Source organism: Tetrao urogallus (assembly GCF_951394365.1).
Source record: "Tetrao urogallus genome assembly, chromosome: Z".
Taxonomy (NCBI): Eukaryota; Metazoa; Chordata; class Aves; order Galliformes; family Phasianidae; genus Tetrao; species Tetrao urogallus.
This window is the reverse complement of record NC_136816.1, coordinates 4,961,972-4,987,579: the sequence shown is the minus strand read 5'-3', so window position 1 is coordinate 4,987,579 and position 25,608 is coordinate 4,961,972. Positions and strand designations below refer to the sequence as shown.

Here is a 25,608-nt window from a genome sequence, read left to right as displayed (position 1 = left end):
CCATGACCCAGTCCCTCAACAGGAAGCCCACCTGTCCCCTGCTCTCTACAAGCTGCCCCTAAGGACCCAGCCAAGCCCACACCACTCAGCTCCACTGCTGCGAGTGTTTCTCACAGGGCGGCTGCTGCCTGAGCCAGGCAGGGCTCAGGAAACACAGGTGGTGCTGCGGGGGTGGGTACTGAGAGCAGCTGCCAGCAGCCCCACTGTGCAGCATAAACAAGTCCCCACCCAGTGGTCCCAGACTCACAGATGTGTCCAAATGGAGTCCAGGTATGAGCTAGGCTGCTCTGTGCAAGGGTTAGCAAGGTCACAGCCAACTCTCACTGATGTTATTAGCCCTTGGATCTCACAATGCATCATCACAGGTATTCAAGCAACAGAAGTCTGGGCTTCTGTTACCCCCCATCATTCACTGATTTTTCTTTGTAATGGTGATATAGCTGGGAAACAAAAATTGCATGCTTACTATCTCCAAATAATCCATCTTCCATGAATTGTTCCAACTTTCTGAAGACACATTTTTGCCTGTTCTGGTTTGGATGCTATATAAATTGGTGGCAGTCTCTATGCCAGGGTTGCTTTTTATACCAACTGTTTGTATCACAGAAGGTTGTTCGCTTTACAGTTTCCTAGTATAGAGAACCTGCTTTAGCAGGGGTATTGGACTATACGATCTCCAGAGATGCCTTCAGGCCTACATGATTATGAGATTCTCTGCTTCTTTTGTCCTTTGTGGTCACACAATACTGATTCACTGACGCAACTGCAAGTAAATCTTGGTGATAAGGAGACAAATACAAGACTAAAGAAAAGATAAATAGCAGGATACAGAGCAAGCATGATTATTTACAGAGTCCAAAGAGAGAGGCAGCACACAAACCAAACATTTTGCCACAGTGCTGATGTGTCTTCAAACACCTTGGGGCCATCAGCTACATGTACGTGTCTGTGTGAAAATGGAAGGTTCATTACTCACTCAACAGAAAATAGCTATAACATTTACACATTTCTCTTCACATTCAAATTTGAAATTCTGAAATTACATCAACTATCAAGTTTCCATTGGTTTCACTGATTTCCAGAAGAAGAAAAAAATCGAGTGTAGGGTCTCTTTCTTCCTTAGCTCTTGCTCTGGTGAAATTCCCATCAGTAATGGCTGGGAGTTATGCCTGAGTATGGATGGAAAGATTAAGTCCAGAACATTCAGCCTCAGTTTGAACATCCTGACGATGTTTGTTGGGGGGTTTTGTTTTGTTTTGGCTGAAATTTTAGTATTCTTTAGCTTTTGTTAATTAGACAGAGGAGACACTCAGAACAGTTAACAGTAAGAGGACCTACCCCAAATGTCACTTTAACCAGAAACAAAGTCACATGAACCAAATGGATCAGACTTCTAAAACAAGCACTAAGTTCACTTACCTTTCTGGTTTAACTGCCACAAACACATACATCTTCTAAGTGTGAATTCAAGTGGGCGAGTGAGCTCAACCCGAGACACAATGTGTTCTCCTTTCTGTTTGCCTTTACTCCTGATAGGCTGCTGAACACAAACTGCGTAAGTTCAATCAAGGTTTTGTAAACTCTTGAGGAGTGAGGAGTACCTCCTGTTAGGACAGAGAAGATGAAGCAGATGTCTAGAAGAGGAGAGAAGGGAGGCGGATGCTCTTAGTGTTGTGACATAACTGCTGGCTGGGATGTCCCAGTACTGCCTCCATTAACACATAAAGGAAGAGATAATTGGACCTTGCCACTACTCTGGCTCTCATTTCAGTATTTTCCTGCTTCCTTAGCATACTGAGCTCAGTGTTGATTACTCACAGGTTTTTTTATTTCTTTTTTTCTTTTTCTTTTTTCTGTAGGCTCGCATTCTCTTTTCAGCTTTGTTTATTTCCCCACTCCTGGCACTGTGGTTTTGAGGGCTCTTCATCCTAATTTCTACTTTCATGTCTTCAGCTTTGGTCTGGCTTGATTTCAAAATAATATTTTGAGTAATATGCACATAAAATCTCATTCTGAGGGAAAGTGGATTGCAATGAATGCAGCATGAACCATGTCAGACTGAACTAAGGCTCTGCCTACTTTTGAATCTTCTCTTAAAATGCCACATTTAATGAAGCAATTTGAATCCCAGCAAGTGTAATTAACACTCTCTTGAAGTCTGGGATATGCAATTCTAAGATTTCAGAGATGGAAGTGACATATTTGCACAATTGTAAAGCTTTGGACGTACGTACTTTTATTCCATTGATAAAATTTTGAATAACTAAATAATAATTAAATTTTATACCTTAAATTATTTAAATTTCTACTCTTCTAAACAAAATTTTTGTGTCCACTGCATTACATGGCTTGGAGTTCGGTTGCTTATGTACACACTGTTGTGTGCAGCACCTCCTTCTGAATCATGTCCTTGACATTTTCACATAACGACACTTAATCTTTGCATTAGAAGCAACAGTGGAATTGCTCCATATTCAATGTCTCTACTTTTCTTACGACTTCCTATGTACCTTCTTAGTTCTTTTGACTATTATATCATTTTTTAGTTAATCACTTTTCCAGGCTAGAATCACTTCCTGTCTGAGAGAGGTATTTTCAGGAATATCACAACATCATAACAGCTTTGATCTTCCTGGGCGATGATGAAAGTGGTAGAAACTTTAACGTGGAGGCTATAGCCCTGGAGACTTGAGTCCTTTCTTACCCACAGAGAAAACTTACTAGTTCTCAACTTGTGAGTTTCAGTTTTGGTAGAAAAGAACTGCTCCACACACCCCAAACCTTTTCTCCTTGACTCTCAGTCCTTGGCACTGCTGGAAATAACAGAACATAAATCCTCCTTCAGAAAAGAGAAATTAGAAATGTATTCTGATTCTTCTAGTCCAACCTTACTGGGTTAGTGGAGAATAAATACCATGTGAAGCAGTCAAGCAGTAACTGTGCACTTTAAATAAGTAGAGTGTAAGTTTGTCAGTGCTTTTGTGGTTCAAGATTATATTCTGCAGCAAGAAAACACAACCTGGAAGAACCTGTCTACCAAAACTGCATTTTAAAGGTGTTGACTTATTTTGGGAAAAAAAAATAAAACTCCTGAATAGACTTAAACCTACAGACTTTGCCTGAATCTTCTGTCCTGCTACACTAGAGCTTCCAAAGCTTCAAGTTTCCCTGCATACAAACCTGTCTTTTATGATCAAAGATGCTTTTCTCATATTTAGTAACTGCCTGGATCTTTACAAAAATTTTGCAACACACAGTTTGGTGTATAGAATATACTAAAATGTAGTCACCTCAGCATGAATGTCCTGACTTTGTGCTTAACAGGCAAAGTATGTTTTGTGAACTCTCATGAGCTTAGCCTGAAAGTGTATTCCACATCTGCTGTGCAGACAAAGACTCGCAGATGTTTTAATTTTGCCTAACTTTTTTTTTTTTTTTTTTCAATCTTGGAAGCTGGTCATATCATATTCTTAGTGTGCTTTGGGCTTGTCTACAAGTGAAGATGAAATTCATTGTCTGAATACTGCAAAGCAACATGAACCTTGTTTTTCTTTTTTTTATAGCTTGAACTAGTAACCCATTGCCTGGATCATTCAAGTGCTTGTTTGCTCTGCAGAAGATTGAAACACCCATTCCTTTTACAGACCTCTGCCTGAAAGCAAAAACTTTTGGCAAACTGACTCTTCTCCTCCTACGTAATAATCTTTTTCCAAAGTCATGTGGACAGACACTTTGCCCTCATTTAAGGGCCATGTACTCTCTTCAGTCTGTGTCAGAACTCCCAGAGGTGTCAATGGGATTTGCATGCATAAATCAAAACTGACTGCTCTCAACTGTGTGTGTTTAAACAATTTATGTGGGAAGTCTGAACTTCAAGTTTCTAGTCCTGAACAATTTGTCTTAAAATAATTAAAGTCAGTGAAATTTTGGTAGTTGAAAGAATTGCAAAGTATGTATCTATCCTAGCTTTTTAACAATAAAACAAGTGATAATTTAACAGATTAATCTCTTTTCTTCTTTTTTTAGGAGCACTATTACTTTCATGGAAAAATTGTTAATTTACTCCAAGCAAGTTTCTTCATATTCTGCTTGAGCCAAGAAAGGGCAATGCCTAAAAGTAAAAAAAATCACTCAATTTCTATTACTGAGACATGCACTGCCTAGCTTCAATACCTCAATTTTAAATGTAAAATACATCCTGATCTCTTTTCCATACTTCTTTCACCATTGCTACAAAAAAAAAAAAAAAAAAAAAGAAATCCAATGATTAGAAACTGCTGAATCAGCGTGTTCCAGAAACACAACCTACTGCAGAGAGCTCTCAGGAGTAGATCCTGCTCTTTGTTACAGATTGGAGACAGCAGATGAGACAGCACTGGCAGCAGTGGCTTTCTTCTCTCTCCTTCCCTGGAAGGAGAACGCTTTAGGGCTGAGGAGAAGATTCACCCTCCAGCACTCAGGAGCTGGGCCTGTCCTACCTGCCCTTCCTCTCAAAGCTACAGGAGGAAGGAGGAAGAAGCTCCTTCCTCCTCTTCCACCTTCCTTCCAGGAAGACTTTGGACACCACTTACCAATGACTGCCCTCAGGGTACTTCTTCCCTATTACAGTGTTAGTGGATCCCCAGTAGGCAAATTTCAGATGTCATTTTCTAAGAATGCAAATAGTTCCCATTTCATGAAATCTATTCCTGCTAGCTTTGCTCCTCATGCAGTTTTCAACACCCCCCAGTGAAACGCTGCCTGACATCCACAAGGAAAGTGGTCAGTGCAGGTTAATCCTGTGCCCTGCCTATGACTTTTCATCCTTAAGGAAGGACGTCTGGCTCTACTAGCTCTGTATTGTGTGAGGTTTCTCCAGATGGATGCTCTGGTGAGCATGAAGGGAGACTGAGAATAAGCTTAAGTAACATCAGGTTCTTCTTTCTTTTCAAAAACTGTCATTTTATCTCTAGCTTAGATACCATTTAGAACGTTGCAAAGTTCCTTCAAAGGATGTAATGTTTCAGTTGCAGTTGAGTTTCCCCCATGGCACAAAGTCACTAACAGAACATCTTCACAGTAGAAAAAAACTGACCTGTATTTTTCCAAAAATTGTAGGGCATGTAAAACTGCAGCATTGCCTCTGCAGGCATAAATTCTGCGTGGGTTGAGCATGGGGATGTATTTCGTCCAGCTGCATTTGGGGGAACGTGAAGGGGGAGGAACATAATGCCTTCTTTCTCCATATTTGGAAAGATGGTTGGCCACGTTTCATTGAGTAATTTAACCAAAAAGCTATTTGGCTAAAGGACAGCAGTCCTCAGACTGTTTGTTTGCAGAAGGGCTTTTAAGTGGAGGATATAGATTTCCCTTTTGTTTAGTAAGCAGGGTGGTGTTAAGTGACCATATGATCTTGAGGGGAGACAGCAAAGAATTACTGGAATTTGTGAAGTCTGTGGATTTTAATAAGACAATTAAAGAGATAGGGAATGTGACTGTAAAAGTAGCTGAAGTTCTGCTCTTAAACAGCCCCTGTCAGGAAGTCAGCTTTCTTTTATCACATGACTACAGCACTTTATCCACAATATCTAGTGGTTTTTTACTGCTGTAAAAAAACCTGTTACCTGCTGTTTTGAAATGGAATAGAGTCACAGCCCAACACCGCCTTCTTGTGCACACTATCATCACAAGCCATGTGAAATTAGTATTATCATTCAAGTAGTGAAGCCTAAGGCAGATATTTTGACCTTCAGGGACACTCAAAGTGGGAAAAAATTCCTTCTGCTCTCTACTTCCCCATCTGCTACAGATCAGCATGAACCAAAGCACAAATAATATGCATGAATACAACAGGGAAAAGACCATCAAAAGCAGAGGGCTTAAGCATATCAACATGGAAAGGATTTGTAGAGAACTGGCAGACAGGCTTGGAGCAGGCAATTTTATTACAACAGAGATTTCCACTGGAAACTGAGCCTTTGGAAAAGATTAGTGAACATACAGTGAACACAATTCCACTGCTCACTTGCACACAACCTCCTCTTCCATCACTGACAAGACAACCTTTTATTTTGCAAGCACAATCTTCTGGATAAAATGCCTTTCTGAGGATTTTACAGGCTGCATCTAAGATTTTTAACATTCAGTTTATTCCAGAAATTATTCTCCAGTTCTCTCAACTCAAATCACAATATGAATACACTGGAATACTTTGGACACTGTTACCACTCTCTCCCCCATACACCCAGATTGTGTTTATTACAAATGCTAATGCTTCACAGTATCACATAATGCTTCATTTAGTATCTCCTCTCTGCACTGCAAGGTTCAACCCCAATGATTTTAAAGGGAGTTACCTGCACCATATGTGTGGGAGAACGCACATTAATTATCACAGATTTAAAGGAAACTTAAACTCACCACTACAATATTTGCATCAGTACCATGGGAGAGTCTCAGTCTCCCATCCAGTCAGAGCTTTGCAGTTCACCTATTTACTCATTTTTACTTTGAACTGACTGTGTGACTAATGTGTTTACATTTTAACTGATGACTTCACTTTGCTGGCCTTACATATAAGGGCATCTCACACAGCATATTCAGCTTTCAGCTGAACAAATAAGAGCCTCAGTACAAGACGCAGGACTTGTATGTCCTACGAGAAGGCATTTTCACAAATTATGTGTGTTTCAAGGGTCAATTTATAACAACCCTGTGGGTTTTTTTTGGAGGGGGAGGGGGGGGTCAGTACTGATTAGAACACTGATACTGAAAGTAATTGCAGTATTTTCAAAGTTAGTCCTACCTGGTTGCAGTCTCTCACACTAGCAGTACAGATTGTGCATAGGAAAAATGGCCACCAACACGAATTATTCTTTCTTTGCTAAAAATGTTTCCAGTTCATCCTCCTTTTTTTTTCTATGTCCTACAATTCATTAAAAATTTGAATCTGACTAGTGTTACAAAGACATGGGGGAAAACAAGGGAACTGGCAGTTACCTTGTCAACAAAACAAACTGGCCTAGAGAAAGTTACATCTTGATGGTGACCTGAATATTTAGAGTAATGGGAACATGTCAACTGCAATGATTCACTTTCCTCTAGGCACACCTTGTAAAAAGCACTCATTTCATTCACTTTCACCTCCTCTTCTTGGCTATAACTTCCCAATCTGGGTTCTGCAAATATTGATATGCTCTCTAGCCTGATATACTACAGATAAGAGTACTTCAAGGTACAGCACTGTTGTTTCTCAGCCCACAGTGAATGCAACTGAGGCATCACTTCTTTCACCCCTCAAAGGCTAATGAAGCAGATCAATTTGCTGGAGGAGGCAGGTGTTGTAGAAGCTCCTAACTGCCCCTTTCAAGGTGAAATGTTGCCTGTCACTACCGGGGTAAAACTAATCAGCCCAATGCTGCAGTGTTTCACTGTGACATAAACGAAGCGAGATGAACTGATTCAACTCATCAGCAGCACACACCTCAGTACCAGAACTCTACTATTCCTCTCTGAGAGTGTCTGAATGCTACCTCTGTTTCAAGCACAACGTGGCAAAAGTTCACCAAAGAAGTGTATTTTTATGAAGTACTTAGCATATGTTGGAACCACACATCAAATGCATCTTTCCGTAATTAAATGATATCTCCTCTCCCGTATTCCCTTGTCAGCTGCAGTGGAATTTGAGTACTGCTAGAAAGTCAAAGAAGCAGCACTGGATTTTCCATCAGCAGTGAAGAAGGACTAAGTAATGGCATTAAATATAGATGTGGGGTTTGACTTGCAAATGTACCAGCATGTACACCACGGCATTGCTAAATGGCAACAAACAGCAAAGAGAAGGGCTGCGAAATGAATGAAGGAGCTGCAATCAACAGGTTTACCTGGCTGATCGGCACGCTCCAAGTAAATTTTCCTAAGACTGAATTACTGCTTGAAACGGAGCTGACCAGCTAGAGTGATGGTTAATAAGAAATTAGCGAGTGAAATGAGCTGTAACAGCTTAGATAACTGAAGCTGCGCGGCGGCGGGCAAAAGGAGCCCCGGCTCCAGTCTGCGGGTCGCCGGCCGCCACCGGGGCTCCCGTCCCTCCCCACCCCGCCGCCGGGACCCATCGGGGCGGGCCGGGGCGGGCCGGCGGGGCGGGGAGGGAGCCGGGGACGTCGCTCCCGAGCGGCGAGGGGCCGAGAGCGGGGCGGGCACCTCCGCCGCGGGGGAGGCGTCTGCGGCGCGGCCCGCGGGGGGATTAAAGGGCGCGGGTACCTGCGGGGGCTGGCGGCAAGGAGGCCGCCCCGACGAGGAGCGCGGAGGCGGGAGTTGCCGCCGTCCGCGATGTGGCCCCTGGTAGCTCTGTGTTGCTGGGGGGGACTGTCCCTACCGCTGGCCCTGGCGCTGTCGGCGCCGCAGGGCCGGGGGGCGGCCCTCGCTTCGCCTGCCCTCGCCTCGCCCGCCCCAGCGCCGCCGCTGCCCGACACGACGGAGAGCAAAGTGGAGAAGCTGGGCCGCGCCTTCAAGCGCCAGGTGCGGCGGCTGCGTGCGCGCAGCGGGCGGCTGGAGCTGGTCTTCCTGGTGGACGAGTCGTCGAGCGTGGGGCCGGCCAACTTCCTCAGCGAGCTGCGCTTCGTCAAGAAGCTGCTCTCCGACTTCCCCGTGGTGCCCGCGGCCACGCGCGTCGCCATCGTCACCTTCTCCTCGCGCAGCAACGTGGTGCCGCGCGTGGATTACATCTCGCGGCGGCGGCCGCAGCAGCACAAGTGCGCGCTGCTGGGCCGCGAGATCCCCGCCATCGCCTACCGCGGCGGCGGCACCTACACCAAGGGCGCCTTCCAGCAGGCGGCGGTGAGCGCGGGGCGGCGTGCGACGGGAGGCTGCGTGCGGGCGGCGTGGGTGCGAGCCGTCGTGTGGCGAGGGGCCGGGCTGTGCTGGAGGAAGGGGGGGAGTTGGTCCTCCGTGCGGGGGTGATGTGGTGTGAGAGGGGTATCGCGAGGTCCTTCGTGTGGTATGCGGTCCTTTCTGTGGAGGAGGCGGTGTGTGGACCCGTGTTTGGCGTTTGTGTGATGTGTGAGCCACCGCTGTGCTGGGGGTGTGTGTGCAGGTAGTGGTGGGGTGATTGCAGACTCACTGAGTCGTTGGAGTTGGAAGGGACCCCGGAGGCCATCTAGTCCAACTCGCCTTGATTAAACAGCGGCATCTACAGTTCTGTTAGGTGCTCTGAGACCGGTCCAGCCTGACTGTCTCCAAGCACAGGGCAGCCACTCATCTGTGGACAACCTGTTCCAGTGCTTCACCATCCTTATCTTCGTTATATCCGATCTGAAGCTGCGCACTCTTCATTTGAAGCCGCTTCCCCTTGCCCTACCGCATTAGACCCTGCCCTCCCGTCTTTCGTACATCCCTTCTTTAGATGCTGAAAGGATCTTCTGTGTGGCGAGGGTCTGGTTTGTGTCTCTCTGATGGTGGTATGGTGATGTTTCTCTCCTGTTGTGTGGTCCACAGTGTGGAGGTGGTGCGATGTGAACCTCCATTTAGTGGTGGTGTGATCCTCTGTGCTGATGCTGTGTGTGATCCTTCATGAGGTGGGGTGGTTTGTGATGGCTGTGGGCTCCTCTGTGTGGAGGTGGCGTTCGACCTTTCCTGTGGCATGGTATTAAGGGGCATGAGGTCATGTGGTGGTGTGGGATGTGGTATAGTCTGGTCAGGGCAACTTCTTGCCATTATTCCATACCACCTGTTCTTTTGGCTCCCCTGTTCTCTGCTGCACTGGAAATGCCTGAAATGCGCTTAGAAGGAGCATGGAGCCACTGACCTGGTTTCAGAATAGCTGTCAGCAGTCAGGGGTGTCTACTTGCTGTTGCCAGTTGTCTGTTTCAATTGCTAATGACTGGCATAGGTGCTCTCAGGCTGATGTGTGATAGAAGTGTATCCAGGAATGCTTCCAGATGCTGGAATGGGATCCTCTGTGGTGGTGTTAGGCAGTCCTATGGCACAGCAGTGGTGGGACAGGGCCTGGCATGTGCTGGGACTTTAGAGTGCTGAAGAGGTTTCCCAGTAGTTGGTTGTGGACAGGAGGTCTGCTCTGGAAGCTTTTTTCTTCTGGCTGTTCCTTGGCCTCTGTGTGTTTGATTTCTGGTAGTGAGCTGTAGGTAAGCAATGATAGTATTTATCTTCAGACACCTTATAGAGTCTCATTTGGAGTCAATGAGTGAGCTGCAAGATGCCCATCAGTTTGGGCTTAAGAAGTTGGTAAAGATATTCTCTTCAGGTTTGGTGGGTGGCAAGAATACCACTTTCCAGTGTGCTTGCCGTTCATATGGAAAACCTCCTCTAGGAAGACACGTCCCTGTGATTGATCTTCATTGTAGAATCAAGATTTGATGCAGATCCATCTCAGGGATGCTGTGTGAAAAAGTTAATGATACAAGCTAAAAATACCCTTATGAACAAAACTTAAGTTGGAGAAACAATGTTTTCTTGGATACAGTCTTGTCTAATCATTCATTTCAAATGGAGTAAACAAAAATTCAATTCAGAAACATACAATTCAGTTTTATGACTACAGCTATGTGGGCATAACAGCACTGCTGTAATTTTACGCTCTGGTTTCTGAAGAACATGGGAAGAATAATATTCACATGATAGCACAGAGGTTAGAGTAACAAGGTTAAATTTTGCTTGGTTTGCTGACTTCTACTTGAAGATACTGTCCTATGGTTTTGTTTAGTGTATCTTCCTCATCTGAGACAAATTACAGCCTCCCTCTTCCAGAGGGAACACTCTCCTTTCTAGGAGTCCCCAGAAAAATGACTGTTCTATGTTTAAAATACCACTACTGGAATAAATTTCCAGAAGTATTTAAAGTATAACAAAATTGATGTTCCCTAAGGACTCTTGTACTGTCGTCTTTTGTTTTTAACTGTGTTTTGTTAGAATAGTAATTATGTTTTTTCTTTCACTTTCCTAAAATGTCTCAATTTTATTCATATTCTTTAATGTGGGGTTTCTTGTGCTTCAAACCAGAATTTTCTTCTTTTCAAAAACTAGAAGTGTCTGCAAGCCATGACAAACTCCCCAAAATAGTATCAATTAAGTACTTTTGTAACAGAAAATGGAGGAAAGCACATTGTTTCATCACATAGTGATTCACACAGAATCACTAAGGTTGGAAAAGACTTCTAAGATCACCCAGTCCAACCATCAACCCGTCACTGCCATGCTCACCAACCCACAGTCCTGCAATGCTATATCCACATAGCTCCCTAATGTATTCCTAGCGCTCAAGTCTTCATGCAGGTGGGTAGATCCTAAAGTGATTAACTCAAGTTTATGACAGTTTTATGAAAGAGTGAGGCAAAGAGAGGGAGATAAGAGAATTCTGCAAGATTATCAGGGCAGTCAAGTGGCTGACCTGGAAGCAGGATGTAGTAAATGAATGTGAGTTAGATGTACTTAGTGTTTACTGCTGCAGAACTTGCGGCGGCAGAACACTACACTGTACATCCCCTGAAAGCAGAGCTACTCCGATTCACTGACTGTTGCTTGACCAAGCAATGTCTGTCTTCTTCATAAAGGAGTTCTTATTGGCTCTGCAGTTTTGCATCCTCTCCAAAAGTGCTTTATAGAGGGGTTTCTTGCAGAATTTCTACACTTTGTCAGAAGTGTCCATGCTTACATACCACACTTTGACAATTCTGCCTAGAAAGTAAAGTGTGAATCCTACAAGGTACGTGGAAGGACATCAGGCAGGGGACAGTATTGTGATGAGGAAGGCTGAACTACTGTCAGTGTCTGGTTTTGTACCTTTGTTTGCGATTTCATTTAATGTGTGAGCTAGCAAGTGTAAAATACATTTGCTGGCGTAAGAGAGCCTAGTGTTTGTGTTACTTTTCTCAGTAATCAAGGTGTCAGTGTTTCTGCTGTGATAATCTTTGTTCTAGAGCTCCAGGAACTGGACTTAGTTGCAGCTATGGTTAAGAAAAAAAAAATCGATTTGGCTTTATCTTTAGCTTATCTAGGAGATAGACTTATTATAATTACAATTTTGCTCGTAAAATTTTGTTCTCTACATCTGTAAGAAATATAGTTAGACCTTACTATGAACTTGTAAAGTTGGTTGACCTCCTGGCTAACTTTTCTTAGCTTTGACTACGCTCTTCTGGTTTCTGGTTTTAGCTTTACTTGTTAGCATGTGAGGCAGGAGTACAGAGGAAACTAGGTAACAAAACTAGGCCTTCGGAGAATACCAGTCAAAACCCATGTATCCTGCATCTGAAATTAGATGATGATGTGACATCTACTTTGACACAGCACAAGCTCTACATTGTGAGGATGCAGTTAAGTAACAACTTTGTGGGAGATGCTTGTTTCTATGTCTTGGCTTTCCAAGATGTTAGCACTGACTGGAACTGATGATACAGTCCTCACCTTATGGCTGAAAGCTGTAGCTTGAGCAAAAGTGTAAGCTTCTTTGACAGTATCTTCCATGCAAATATGCAGTATGGATGTGTCACTTTAATTTAACTACTCTGTGTATCAGACACACAAAGGCCAAGGAACTAACTACTCTGTGGGGAAGAAGTTACAGCATGAAGTCATTTCAGTGTTAAGATCTACAGAACTTCCTTCACAGAGCATCAGTGCTGTGGCTTCCACTGTTACAATTATCTTTTTTTAGATTGCATATCCGAGGAAGAACAGATGTAGACCTCTATAGAATATTCTTGGAATAACAAAATACAGCAGTTACTTAGAGATATTAACGTAGAATTATGAACACATGCAGCAGTCTTTCCACTGATGCATACATAAACAGAAATAGTAAGGAAGGGCAGGAAACTAAACATTCATTCAAAACTCTTTGGTCCAGTTTTTCACATGGTTGATGGGATAGTACAGCCTGTGTGTACTAGATGTTATGCACGTTGTGTACTGCATATTGGAAGTCTGTAGAGCTTTTGCAACAGTGAAGAATAGCTGAAGCAGAACTGAAGAAAGTAGGTTTGAGGAAGTTCTGCTGCTGCCATTCAGGGGATACTTCTAGAGTGAAAGTAACTTGGTGGAATGAAGTGCTGAGTTTCCCAGGTGTACGTACCTGGCATTCTATTCTATTCCAAAATCTCAGCACACTCCGGGATTAGATTAAATAGTGTTTCAGTTGGAGCTTTTGGTCTTGATAGGTAAACACTACCAGCAGCACCCATAGCACCTTTTGGGAGCAGTGTGTATTTCTTGCCAGATTAATTATGGAATAGAAATGAGGGACTGCCATAGTGGAGCAGAAGTCAGTGATGCATGCTCAGTGCTTGAGAGTCTAACCATAGTCACAATTACATACGTGCTAGCAGAATAAAGAGCGCCTCAATGTTATACTTTGTATGTCCTGAAGCTTTGCTGATTATTACAGATTCAAAAAAGATGAAAATAGAAATTTTAACTACTCTGTGTAGCAGCCTGTTGACAAAATAACTGCTGCTTCTAAGAAGGCAGGCTATATTCTGTCTTCCAATGTAACTGAAATGGAATTATTTTTTTTTTCTGTACAGAACTTGGAATTTGTAGTGCTCTTGAGCTGAAGTCAGAATTAAGAAAGCCATAGCCCAACCTAAACAGACAAGTTAATTGTTCTAAGCAACTTGGCAAAGCAGCCACTCATGAAGGCTTTGGAAGTTGTTCTATATTCTTGTGGTAATTGTTAATTAAAAAACTAGCTTTTGCTTTTGAAGTTCAGTCTTGCACCACTGAAGTCAGTAGTGTGTGTAAGTGGAAGGTCTGTCACAACACCTACGGACTCATCTGACACACTTTCTATTTCTGACTGTATCTTGTCTTTACAAATAAAATCTGGCTTTTGTATCTAACCTGATCTTGAGGAAGCATGATAAATGGCTAACTAGTATGTCAGATACAGTCTTCTGTTATTGTCCAAATAAAAAACATGAAAAAAATAGCCCTCAGAAGAATGTAAGCACATATCAATTTAGGGTAAACACTTTTAATGCTTATTTAATGCTTGTTTAAATACGTCACAGTGGCTTTGTTTGCTCTGTATGTCAGAGGCACAAGGCATAACATTATTACCCTCTGGAGCAGTTCGCTTGTGATTCAAATGCATTTTAAAATTCAGTATCATTTTGAAATTAAGAAGATATTGACACAAAAGAAATTGAAAACAATTTTTAAGCATGTAAGTTGAATGCATTTTTATTTAAAATAGAAATAGTTGTGTCATTGCACTGAGAAGACTTGCATTTACAGTCATGTATATTGCTTATTTACCAAAAATGAATTTAGGGATGTAAATTCCTGTGACCTCTGCAAGATCAGCAGCTAGTAATGAGAGAGCAGGAGATCTAGTCTACTATGGCATTGTTCTCCATATATCAGATGATAGCATCAGTCAGATGGAGTTGATGGACTGTTTGACAGGAGTGGGTCTCCATGGGTTCTGATGACAGCCTTGGAGTCTGTGTTAAAGGTTACGAAGAAAAACTGTGTTAAAGATGAAGAAAACAGAAGTCAAGCTGGTTTACCTCTCTGGTCAGCAGAGCTGGTTGTTAATAACCCCTGAGCAAATTGGGAGTGCAGTTCCTGTCAGCCATCGTTAGTGTCAGATCTAGCTCCGCTTTTAATCAGCGTGGTGGCTGTGAAAAGCAGTAGTTGTGCATGCTGCAGTTTCACATAGGTTTTGCTGGCAAGACTAATGGAGCAAGGCCAGAGGCAGCGTATAGACATCCACACATGGTTCATTGCTATTGAACCTAGCTGAAATAGGGCTACCTTAAAAATTTATGAAGTAACTCATTTTTCTCTGGCTTATTGGCCAAGACTGGCAGAAAGTTTTATGTGTAATACATACAGGACTAAGTGGAGTAACTATTTTCTCTGATGGAAAACTTTTTTCTGAAATTGGTCTGCTTTTGCTCCTAGAATTGTTGGGCATTTTGTTCTAAGTGGAAGTGTGTGATTTGGAAGTTTGATGTTTAGCAGGTTAGCAATTAATTAGCTTCCTTTAAAGTTAAGAGTAATTTTAGTTTTTAAAATTGATACTGTTTTGACCTGGCAGAGCAGCAGGGAAGACTAAACTGATTGATGTAGGGTGTAGAAGGGACATAGCCTGCCTTCAGGCAGACTGCAGCACCTCAATCTGGAGTCTTCTGTCCATGTAGAGATGGATTGTTCCCATGCACAGCACCTCAGTATGGCAATTCTAGGTCAGGATCTCTGCAGCTTCTCTCTCTCCATTGAGCGTATGGTGCTGCAGATGTGTAAATAGACTTTGTAGCTCCGGATTCTGAACTGAAACTGAAAGACCTTGCTCTTAGGTTCCGTCCCATATTTCTTTTTGTTCTTCTTCCTCCAGTGTCCCTAGAAGCAAGAGGTTTGGTAGTTCTGGTGAAAAGCTAAAACTACTATTGAAGTGTTTGTCAGTTTTTTGTGGCCTTTTTAAAGGATTGGTTTTCAAGGTGTGAGAATGTCCGCTCTTTAATACTTAGAACTGTGTTCCTTCCCAAACCATGATTTTTGTATACTGGATTTACTCCAATAATATGTTAATATGAGTACTAGGCGTAAGTAACAGCAATGCAGAGTATTATAAGGTAATTGTTATCAAATGGAGCGACTTACAGTATTGCATGCCATCTTTGTGGCTTAGTAAAATCTGGTTCAGAAGTTTTCAAATCACCATCCATCCTTACATTTTTGTACACCTTTTGCCTAGAAATTTGCTTATTCAGCTTTTTATGAGAATGACACACCAGTCCACAAAAGAACTAGAAGGTGCAGTTCCTTTCTTTTACTTTGAGATGCTTGTTGTGGCATATGATTTATTGCTTGTTGCACTGCTGTGAGTTTGGCCAGCGATACTCAAATATGTTTGCGGTTATGGACAGCAGAAATAAGAACTTTGAAGCTGTTTGAGATGTAGGCTAAGCCCCAAATCTTGAAGTTCCATGGAAAGTACATCAATTTTTACAAGTTTCCTTAGTAGTGTGCTTAGACTTTCAAGTCTAAAAAGATGATTATAAGTATATTGTTTCATAGCGAGCTTAATGACTTCCACCTGTAAAGACTCGGTGATGCTGTATGGAGTAGAGTTGAATGATGCAGTGATGGGCTGACACTTTCTGACTTTCTCATCTGCTTTGAGCAGGAGACAATGTGCACTGCCTTTCAGAAGTAGAGAAGCTTTTACGCTGTTTAAGAAAGATCTTAAGAAAATGTATTTTAGTAATGGGAGCGATTTTGCTGAGGTGATTGGAAGTAATCATGTGAAGTCTAGTTTTTGTCCTTGTGAGAGACCCTTTCACACATTCAAGCAGTATTAGCATATCCTACTCTTGATAATGTTCTTCAGCTGTTATATACCAAACGTAAAAAGAGAGGTAAAAAAAAAAGAGGCTTTCTGTAGAAAATGGACAACACCATTGGTGTTTATTTCAGCACAAAGAAGGCTGTTTGTCTTCTCTTGCTGGATCCAGTAGGGGACTGGGCTCTACCAGTGGGGAAGACTGCATTACGGAACAGTTGTTCTGTGTCTTGCAATTGTGGGCCTACCTCAGATACTTTTCCTATGCTGCAGATGCTGGTCTAACTGTAACTCTTGCAGTTTCCTTTGATCAGATTTCAACAGTTTTCAAGGCTTTTATCTCTTGCGAGCTGAAATGGACGTTCCTGACTGGAAGTATCTACACAGCACAGTGTTTGGCATCTTTTCTGACCCGTGTTCTGTCAGCCAGCTGAGTAGGTGAGGAGAAGAGGAGGTTTGGAATTATGAAGAGAGAAACGTACGCCAGTATCTGCTGCATTGCTTACTTGCTGAGATAAGCCTATTTTAAAAGGCACCACTATTGTTTACAGCCCAGTGTCACAAAGCCCTCAGCCATTTCCCAGCATAACACACGGAGGCAGAGGAAGGGTGGGAAACATTGCAGTAGGAATAAAGTCTTATTGATGCATCAGCAGAAGTAACAAAACAATGAAATAAACTTCTCACCACTATAGCATGTGGGTTATTTTTTGTTAAATGTTTCAAGAATAGAGTTAATTCTTCCTGAGAAAATAATTTTCTGTCCTCTCTCAGAGCCTTTGCCAGTACCTCTGATCCTCGTTCTTTAAGGTTAGCATCTCTGCAGGGAAATACGGTTTATCATTTTTCCCCCAGAGGCACAAAGCCAAACATCACTAAGTCATTCATTGGTGTCCAACCTTTTGGCTTGCCTGGGCAGCTTTGAGTGAAGAGGTCACAGAAGTGTTTGAGTGAAGAAGTCTTGGGCAACATATACATAGGTCACTCTGAAAGTATTGCCTTCTATTCATTTCCATGGAAACTACAGGACATACGAAGAGCACACTAACGCTTTTTGATAGAGTAGGTTCTTAGCTACAAAGCACTGTTTTTTATCGTAGACATCACCATCAACTCTGCATTTTCATCAGGAATGAACAGGGGCCTGCATGCCATGCTTGCACCAGTCTGCACCAGTAGTGGTAATTACTGTCACTGTTGCCACTGCTGAAATGCACCTCACTGTGCTCACGTTCACTGTTTGGTCTCCACAAATGTTCAGCACTTTTGAATGGAGGAATTCAGTGACACACTTTTGCTTCATCCGCACTTCCATGTCAGTGTTATGTCAGAGTACTCCTCTGCTGCCGTTTGTCTCATGGCAACAAAATATAACAGGATATTGTTGGGAAGGTTCAGCCCCTACTGCCATATCACCAACATCCACCACTAATATCAGAGGCCAACATCATAGAATAGTAAGCATTACTTCCAGAGTCTTAAAATGTATAATACAAGTAATGTAGCTAAGTAACAAAACATTTTTAATATTTTTTTATTAAAAAATGAGAGCAACAAAACCATAAAACTATTGGGATATGTGACCTTTTTGTTTGTGACACTAATGTATCAGTCTGCTTCAGTGGAAGTATCTACAATTCTTAGAGAGCTCTCAAGGTGTTCATTTGAGATTTTTGATGAAATTTTATTTTTTTCTGTGCTTCACCTTTGAAAGCAGTTGTTCACCAATGAACATACTGCCAAAAGCAATGATACGAATAAGGTGTGACAGTGAAGAGAGGGATATTTCTCTCTGATAAGAGGGAAATCATGAAAGTTCAGTAGAGAGACATGATCAAGATTTTGAGTTGAAAATCTGACTGTAAGTCTATATGTTTGAAAATGTGCAGATCATGTATTCATGCGGACTGAAATTGGAGTCAAAGACATACAGAAAAAAATGACAAGTTTTCGGTAACATTGAAACCTGTCGTCAAATTGATTTATTTATAAAGGCATAGCTGCCTGTTTTTTTCCTGCTCACAGGACTGTATTCAGCCAATATATCAAAATGTATAAACTGATTTCCCATTGCATGAGTTGGCACAGCACTGTGCCCTGGTTTTAGACCAGGTGGGTTTGATAGCACACTAATGGTTGTTGCTGAGTGATGTGCGCGCGCACAGGGCTGGGCTGAGCCACTCAGCATGAAGAGCTGCAATCATGATGCTGTGGGGTAGGGGGTGGCCGCACTGTGAACTGTGCCAAGCTGCAGGTTGGATGTGCCTGGAGTAATTTGTTCCTCAAACTGGGAACAAGTCATTATAGTTTTGAAGAGGTCAGAATAAAGTAATTGTTTTATTTATAATACCTTCTTCAACCTTATGAGGGGCCTTTCCAGCAAAATAAAAATATTAGAATATCATATTTGGTGGTACTTCCTCATATGTTCCTCCACATAAATATTCAGTCTGTAATACACTGCACACAATCTGTGACACATTTTTGCTTCTGTCCTCTAGTTCCACCTGTTACTGGAATTTAAGTATTTTGCATGCAATGCAGAATGTTTATAGCTTGGAATTTTCTGACCGTTGTAGCTCTGGAAGTTAGAGCAGTGTTGCTCTTCAGCTAACAGCAATAGCAAACTTTAACTCATGAAAAACGTGCCCTTAGCAAAATCAGAAAGATGTTCTGCTAACAGAGAGTTCCGGTAGGTCAAAATTGTTATTTGACCTTGTTGTTGTCCTTCTTCCTTTTTCCCAGTGTTTTTCTTGGTAAAAGGTTTTGAAGTAAGACCCAAACAGCAAGTCTGGAGTGTTAAAATTCTCAAAAAAGCCTCTTCATGTGACCTGGACCCTATTCAAGTTTTTGAGCTAATCTCTATGAAGTTAACACAATTAAAAACAAAAATACTGTGTTAAAAGTTATGTTATTCCAACTGGTTCGTAGTGTCTCTGGTAACTTCAGCCAGAAAGATAAAGAACCTCCTTGAATCTGACAGGCAACCTGTAAAAATCTTTAGCATTTAAGCAGTGTAATTGGTTAAACAGGTGACCAGTAAGCAGGGTGTCCAGTTGTATGCCCTATATCTGTACCAAATACTCCCACACACACCAATGGACTGAGACAGCTCTTACAAGTGATAGCCATATGTTCATGTTGCTTGATTGCAGCAGTCCTGAAAGAGAGTAAGATATTCAGAAGATAATTTATCAGTGACAGCTCGCAGTAGATGAGACAGGTCATGAAGGGTGCTTGTCATGTTGGTAATAATTACTTGCTTCAGCTTATTTAGAATAATGAATGCTTAAAACAAGCACAGAAAAAAATATGTACTTGGCAGATGCACCAGTCTATAGTGGTGTGGATGCTTGGTCTGAAAATACATAGAGATTAATTATGTATTCAGTAAAGTATTTAAGAGCATTTTTTATTACTAGCAAAAGACCAGAGCATACTGTGGAAATCATATAACATCTTGGTTATATTAGTAATAGCAGTTGCTCAGAGAGAAAGATAATTAGGATTTTATATGTTTCAAATGAAACTGAGGTCTGTTAGCAAGACAGTGATTTAAATATAACATACAGCATAGCAGTGTGTAAGTCCTGCAGCAGCTGTTCACATTCCTACGTAATTTGTTGATAAAATTTATATGGCACCAAGAGCTGAGGAAATAGCTGTGTATATAATGTCTTCTAATGTCCAATTCAGAAGACTTCAGTGTGATGTGTTAGTTGTCTCCTGGTAAGTAGGTGCATTCTATTTTTTTCTAGTTTGGAACTCAAAATTGCAAGCCACCTAAATTTTCAAAGTCAGCAGACCCAACAGTCCCAGCACTTGTGTGGAGCTGAATCTAGGTCAAAAAGATATGTGGTAGCTCCTGTGGCTGTGAAAACAATGGTGGTTTGTGAGTGGTTTGGGGTTTTTTTGATGGCAGGAGGAATAAATAGCCTTTAGGCAATCTGAATGTGATTGTCTTGAAGTGAATAGCTTTGCTGACTGAGACAGGAGGGATTTCTCCATTTTTAAAACTGTACAAAATGCATGAATTGTCACTTTTTAACTGTGCAGCATATTTGAAGTGTTGAAAATGCAACACAAATGTTACAAGCAGAATCCATTCCATAAAAGGAGTAAATGAGGCTAGAAATAAACACTAAGAACTGGAATTCAGATATTCCTCTCGTATCACTAAACCGCAGAATCGCTGAATTGTTGTGGTTGGACAGACCTCTGGAGACCATCTGGTCCAGCTCCCCTACTCAGAAAGGGAACAAAGTCAGATTACTCAGGTCATTGTCCATTTGGGTTTTGAATACATCCAAGGATGGACACTATAGCCTCTCTGGAAAATCTCTTCCAGTTATTGACCACCCATAAGGACTATTTTCCTATTTAAGTGGAATTTCTTGTGTTCCAGTTTGTGCTTGTAGCTTCTCATTTGCACCTCATGTTGCTACTGAGAGAATTCTGGCTCTGCGTTTTCACAAAGATACGTGAAAGAATACAACTTACTTTCTTAGTTGAGATTCTTGCACTGTGTTATTTGCATATAAAATGTTTGAAAATTCTTTCTAAAAATACATAAAAATTACATTTAATTTGGAAAAATTAAAAGAATGAAGGGAAGACGGTTACGTACAGAGAACGTAATGTTGCATAAAGAACAGGTGAAATTTGAAGGTATGATGAAAAAGGATAGGAAAGACAGAAGGCTACGTTCATAGATTGTGCACATGATTTTGTTGCAGAAATGAATACTGAGAAAATAATTTACAGAGATAGTACGTTGCTTCTGAAGTACTGTTACTGAAGTACTTGTTACTGAAGTAAAAGTCAGAGTAATGCAAGACTAGACCATCTCAACATCACTGCATTTTAAGTATCTATTATTTTTGTTGGTTATTTTCTTCCTGTTAGTTGCAGTACTGTTTAAATTCACAGATTCACTCTTTAGGCATGTCTTTTCCCTGAATTTTGAATGCAGTTCCTGTTAGGTGAATATTCAGAGAAAATTCCACAAATAATTGCTTACATGTAAGTAACAGCTCATTCTTGGAGTTTATGTAGCAGTGCAGAAGAGAGTGATGAAAGGCACAATTGGAAAGCAAAATCTCATGGAGCATTTTTAGTTATTGTCTTGCAAAGGGGCAAGAAAACCTAAAGAGAGCATAAAATCTCAGTGGAACAGTGGAAGTAGCAGTGTACAACGACCAAAAGACATGGTGGAGAAAGAAGACATTCGTAGCTTCAGAGAGGAAGCACAGGAGGTATACCAGCTCTTCTGTGTACGGGGATAATATATACACGATGATAGAGGAAACAGTATTCATGGTCTCCCTGTGAATTTACCAACCTTCTTGGGATTTTCCAGGCTTTGCTGATAAGATGCCTCAAATCCATCAACAGAGTCGATCTCAGTACTGATTTTTTTTCCCCCTTTCAGAATATTCATTTAGATAGTTTTATTGCCAAGCTTTGACTTTTTACCTGCAAGAAGAATGAGAGCAGAGGAATCTTAAAACTCAGAGTGAGCTTCACAGAAGGATTTTTGCATTGCCATTTCCCTTTGTGAATTTGAAGAAATTAAGACATATTGTATTTGAAATTATAAATTATCAAATCTGTATAGTGCTTTGTGTAGTGAAACATAATTTATTCATTTTAATAGAAATGTATTGGAGACTTTGTTATTTTGAAGTTAGCGGTATTATTAACTGGATGTTATTTATTTTGTAGTGAATAAGTGATCCTCTGGGAAAAAAAGTGTCATCTAGTTCTGTTGGGAACTCTTCCCACGGCTTGTAGCTTCTCTGTAATTACTAGGGTGATAGCACATTCATTGTAAGTGGTTTACTGGTACAGCAGAGATAAATGGCTCAGTAATGGAAGGCTTTCTTTTTCACTTCTGAGGTACAGTGATGGATCTTCCTGGCCTACAATGTGTAACATTCACTTTGTAGGCCTTAGGTTATTCCCTACATGGTGTACAAAGAGCAGTGTAGTTAATGCTTGGATAATGTGATTTTGAAAGCTAGGTTCCAACTTAAGGCAAGCTTCTTTTAAGGCAAGCTTCTCCTGGCAAGGATACTGGGACTGACTGATGCTAGCAGTTAGCAATGGCTCAGTTTGTGGAGTGAGACAGATTGACCCATTTCGGTTTGTTTCCCTGTAGACTGATATATGAATTGCAAATTCTTTACAGTCAAAATCCTCTTTAAAAGACAGATACTGAATAAGGACAGGGATTAGGCACAAGATCAAATGTTTATGGATTAGATGCAGAACATGTAATGGAGGCAGTAACAAAGAACCTTGACACTCTCATTGCTGTGGCACTTCAATGGCTGACAAGTCTTTGGTTGGTGAGCATGGGATGCTGCTCATCCTGTGATTGCGTATTACAAACTTTATACCAATACTAGAAGCACAGAAGTTGGAGTTTCAGATTTTTTTTATGACTGTACTGCTGAGAGTTTAATTTTGCACTGGAATAGTGAATTTCTAGAGCAGAATTTTGTACGATAACATTCTATTGCACAAGACTTCATTTTTTTAATTTTAAGGGCTGTTACTGGCACAGAGGAAATGTCAAGTCTGCCAGCTATTTGTACACACTAAACAGAGACTGAATGCAATACAGATGGTTGTAATGCTAATGTGAAAAGAATGTTTTATCTAAGATCTGCAAGAATTGCTGAAACTGACTGATCAGTCCTATGAGGAAAGTGTAGATGGGCAAGCAGGTAGTAAAACAGTCAAAGAGGCTGATAGGAAAGTGGCGCAATGAATTACTTTGTAGTTATCAAGACCATTGTTTTCGTTTGTTTGCACTTATCCCTTATTGATTTATAGTCATGGTCCGATTAGACCTCCATGGTCTCAATTAAACTCGTCATTCAGCACTTTATTTTCATGTATGGCTGATGCTTAGCTTTGTTTGATGTTAAAATCAGAAGCATATGTGGATCTTCATACAGGAGAAGTAGGTTTTTGGGGTCCTTTTAACTTCCCAGTACTGTTCAGTGCGTTCTTAAGTTTTATTTGTTGAAGAACTTTAAAATTTATTAAAGGACTTTGTCATGAAAGAAAAAAAAAACAAAAAACCAGTCTTATGTAGATACCATCCATGAAGTTGATGAGGACTAGCTCAATACATGACATCATTTTTGTGTGTGCTTGCAAGTTGAGGGCTGAAGTGAACAGATGTTTTAAAACAGACAAAATTTCTAGGGGAAAAAAAAGGCTTTTATAAGGACTTTCTGAAGAGGAAAGATGTTTTGGAGTAGAGGAAAGTGAGTTGAGGCTGTAGAAAGCAAAAAATCACAGAATCACAGAATGCCTTGAGTTGAAAGGGACGCAGAAGGACCATGGGGTCCAACCCCCGGCTCCACACAGCACCGCCCTCTGGAGCACAGCCTTTCCCTGACCATCCCCTGGCACTGCTCCTATGAGAGCTGCCGCTGCCGCTGCCTTGAGGCCTCCCCTCAGCTCCCCTGCGCTGGGCTGAGTAAACCAAGGGGCCACAGCCGCTCCTTGCACCTCTTGTTCTCCAGACACTATTCCAGCTGTGTAGCACTTCTTGCCACACAAATACAGAGAGAAGGAGCGGAGTGATGCAGCTCTGTGGTGACTGCATGATGCTACAACTTTTAAGAAGGTTTGTGACAGCACGCTGTTATTTGAGTTGTTAGCTACTGTGGGTGGTGACATGTTCTTTTTGCCACAGAAAGTAGCAAAGCACTGACTGGGCCTCCAGACACATACAAATGATATAAAAATAGATGTATGTATCTTCCCCCCCCCCTCAAATGTTGGATGTTTCTTTCTCTTGTTCTTTTCCTCTACTCTGTTGTACAGCAGGGATTACATGTCTGGAGTTACAGCTGCAGCAGTTAAGGGCCAAGCTGTTCGATGGCCTTGATTTGATTTCTAGGGTCAATGTGTAGCAATCCTATCTGTCTGTCAGTTCCTGCTTTTGGATCCTCTGCTTACATCTGTTGGTGCCTACATGTTTGAGTAGCTCAGGTACCAGCAGAACGGCTTCACTCCCCCTTGCCTATCAGCTCTACTTGTGGTTGCCTTTGACAGCACTGCTGTCCCAGAGAAGGAGTTGCCCTTTCAGATGTAAAGAGCAGAATAGCTATTGATTTCTTCCCATGTCTCAGACTCATATAGCTAAAGAGCGTTTTCCTCTCAACAAAGATATTTTCCCAATACTACCCATTTAATAACTTTCATTTTTTTAAGGGGGCTTTGGTAGGCTGTTGCTCATGGGACCTACAGCCAGGGAACATTTCTTGGTCTCTTGGAAAGACACAGAGCATTTCTGTATTTTTCATAGCACGTTCTGGAGGTCCTAGTTTTATGGAACAGAGATTCTTGTTAATTTTCTGATAAAAAAATTAAATAGTCCTTTCTGAGGTGTGTGTTGCTTTGTCTAAAATACTAGGAGTCCAGCAGCTAGCTTGTTTACTGGCCATGCTGACATGTCACTGAATTTGTGAAAAGTATGGAGATTTGGTTGCTATCTATCATGAGCATGACTTGGTAAAAAAATAATGCCATGTGTAATGCTGTCCGCTAATTACATATGCAGAGTTCATGCACTTTAGTCCTATGCACAGAGGGAAACAGTGCTGAAAAAGCATTGATGAAATTGCAAAGACAGGTCCTGCCAAAACAAATTCCTGTTCAGCAAGGCCAAGCACAAGGTGCTTGCACTTAGGCCAGGGCAATCCCAGGTATTTATACAAACTGGGAGAAGTTCTCCTTGAGAGCAGCCAGCACTGTGTGCTTTCAGCCTGGAAGGCCAACTGTGTTCTGGGCTGCATTAAAAACAAGGTGGCCAGCAAGGAGAGGAAGGTGGTTGTCCCCCTCTGCAGATCTTGTGAGGTTCCATCTGCAGCACTGCCTCCAGGTCTGGGGCTCTCAGTACAAGAAAGATGCAGAGCTCTTGGAATGGATCCAGAGAAGGGCCACTAAGATGATCAGAGGGCTGGAGCACCTTCCTGTGAGGAAGGTTGAGGGAACTGGGATTGTTTAGCTTGGAGAAGAGGAGAATTAGGTCTCTGGGGAGACCTAATTGTGGCTTTCCAGTATACTTCAAAGGAACGTATAAACAGGAGGGGTTGTTTCCTTTGGTGGATCATGACAGGACAAGAGGGAATGGTTTTAAACTGAGACAGGAGGCTCAGGTTAGGTATTAGGAGGAAGTTTTTCACTCAGAGGGTGGTGAGGCACTGGAACAGGTTGCCCAAGGAGGCTGTGGATGCCCCATCCCTGGAGGCATTCAAGGCCAGGCTGGATGTGGCTCTGGGCAGCCTGGCCTGGTGGTTGGC

At 41.8% G+C, this 25,608-nt stretch overlaps 1 protein-coding gene across 1 annotated transcript in view; it reads left to right on the top strand.

The window, feature by feature from the left end:
* Positions 1–8,310: 8,310 nt before the first annotated feature.
* The window catches only part of SVEP1 (sushi, von Willebrand factor type A, EGF and pentraxin domain containing 1), a gene marked incomplete at both ends in the record, with an annotated part of 119,486 nt that continues 102,188 nt past the window's right edge, over positions 8,311–25,608 (top strand). The window contains one exon of the mRNA XM_079548889.1: positions 8,311–8,850. Coding sequence (XP_079405015.1) covers positions 8,311–8,850 — 540 coding nt within the window. The remainder of the gene's footprint in view (positions 8,851–25,608) is intronic.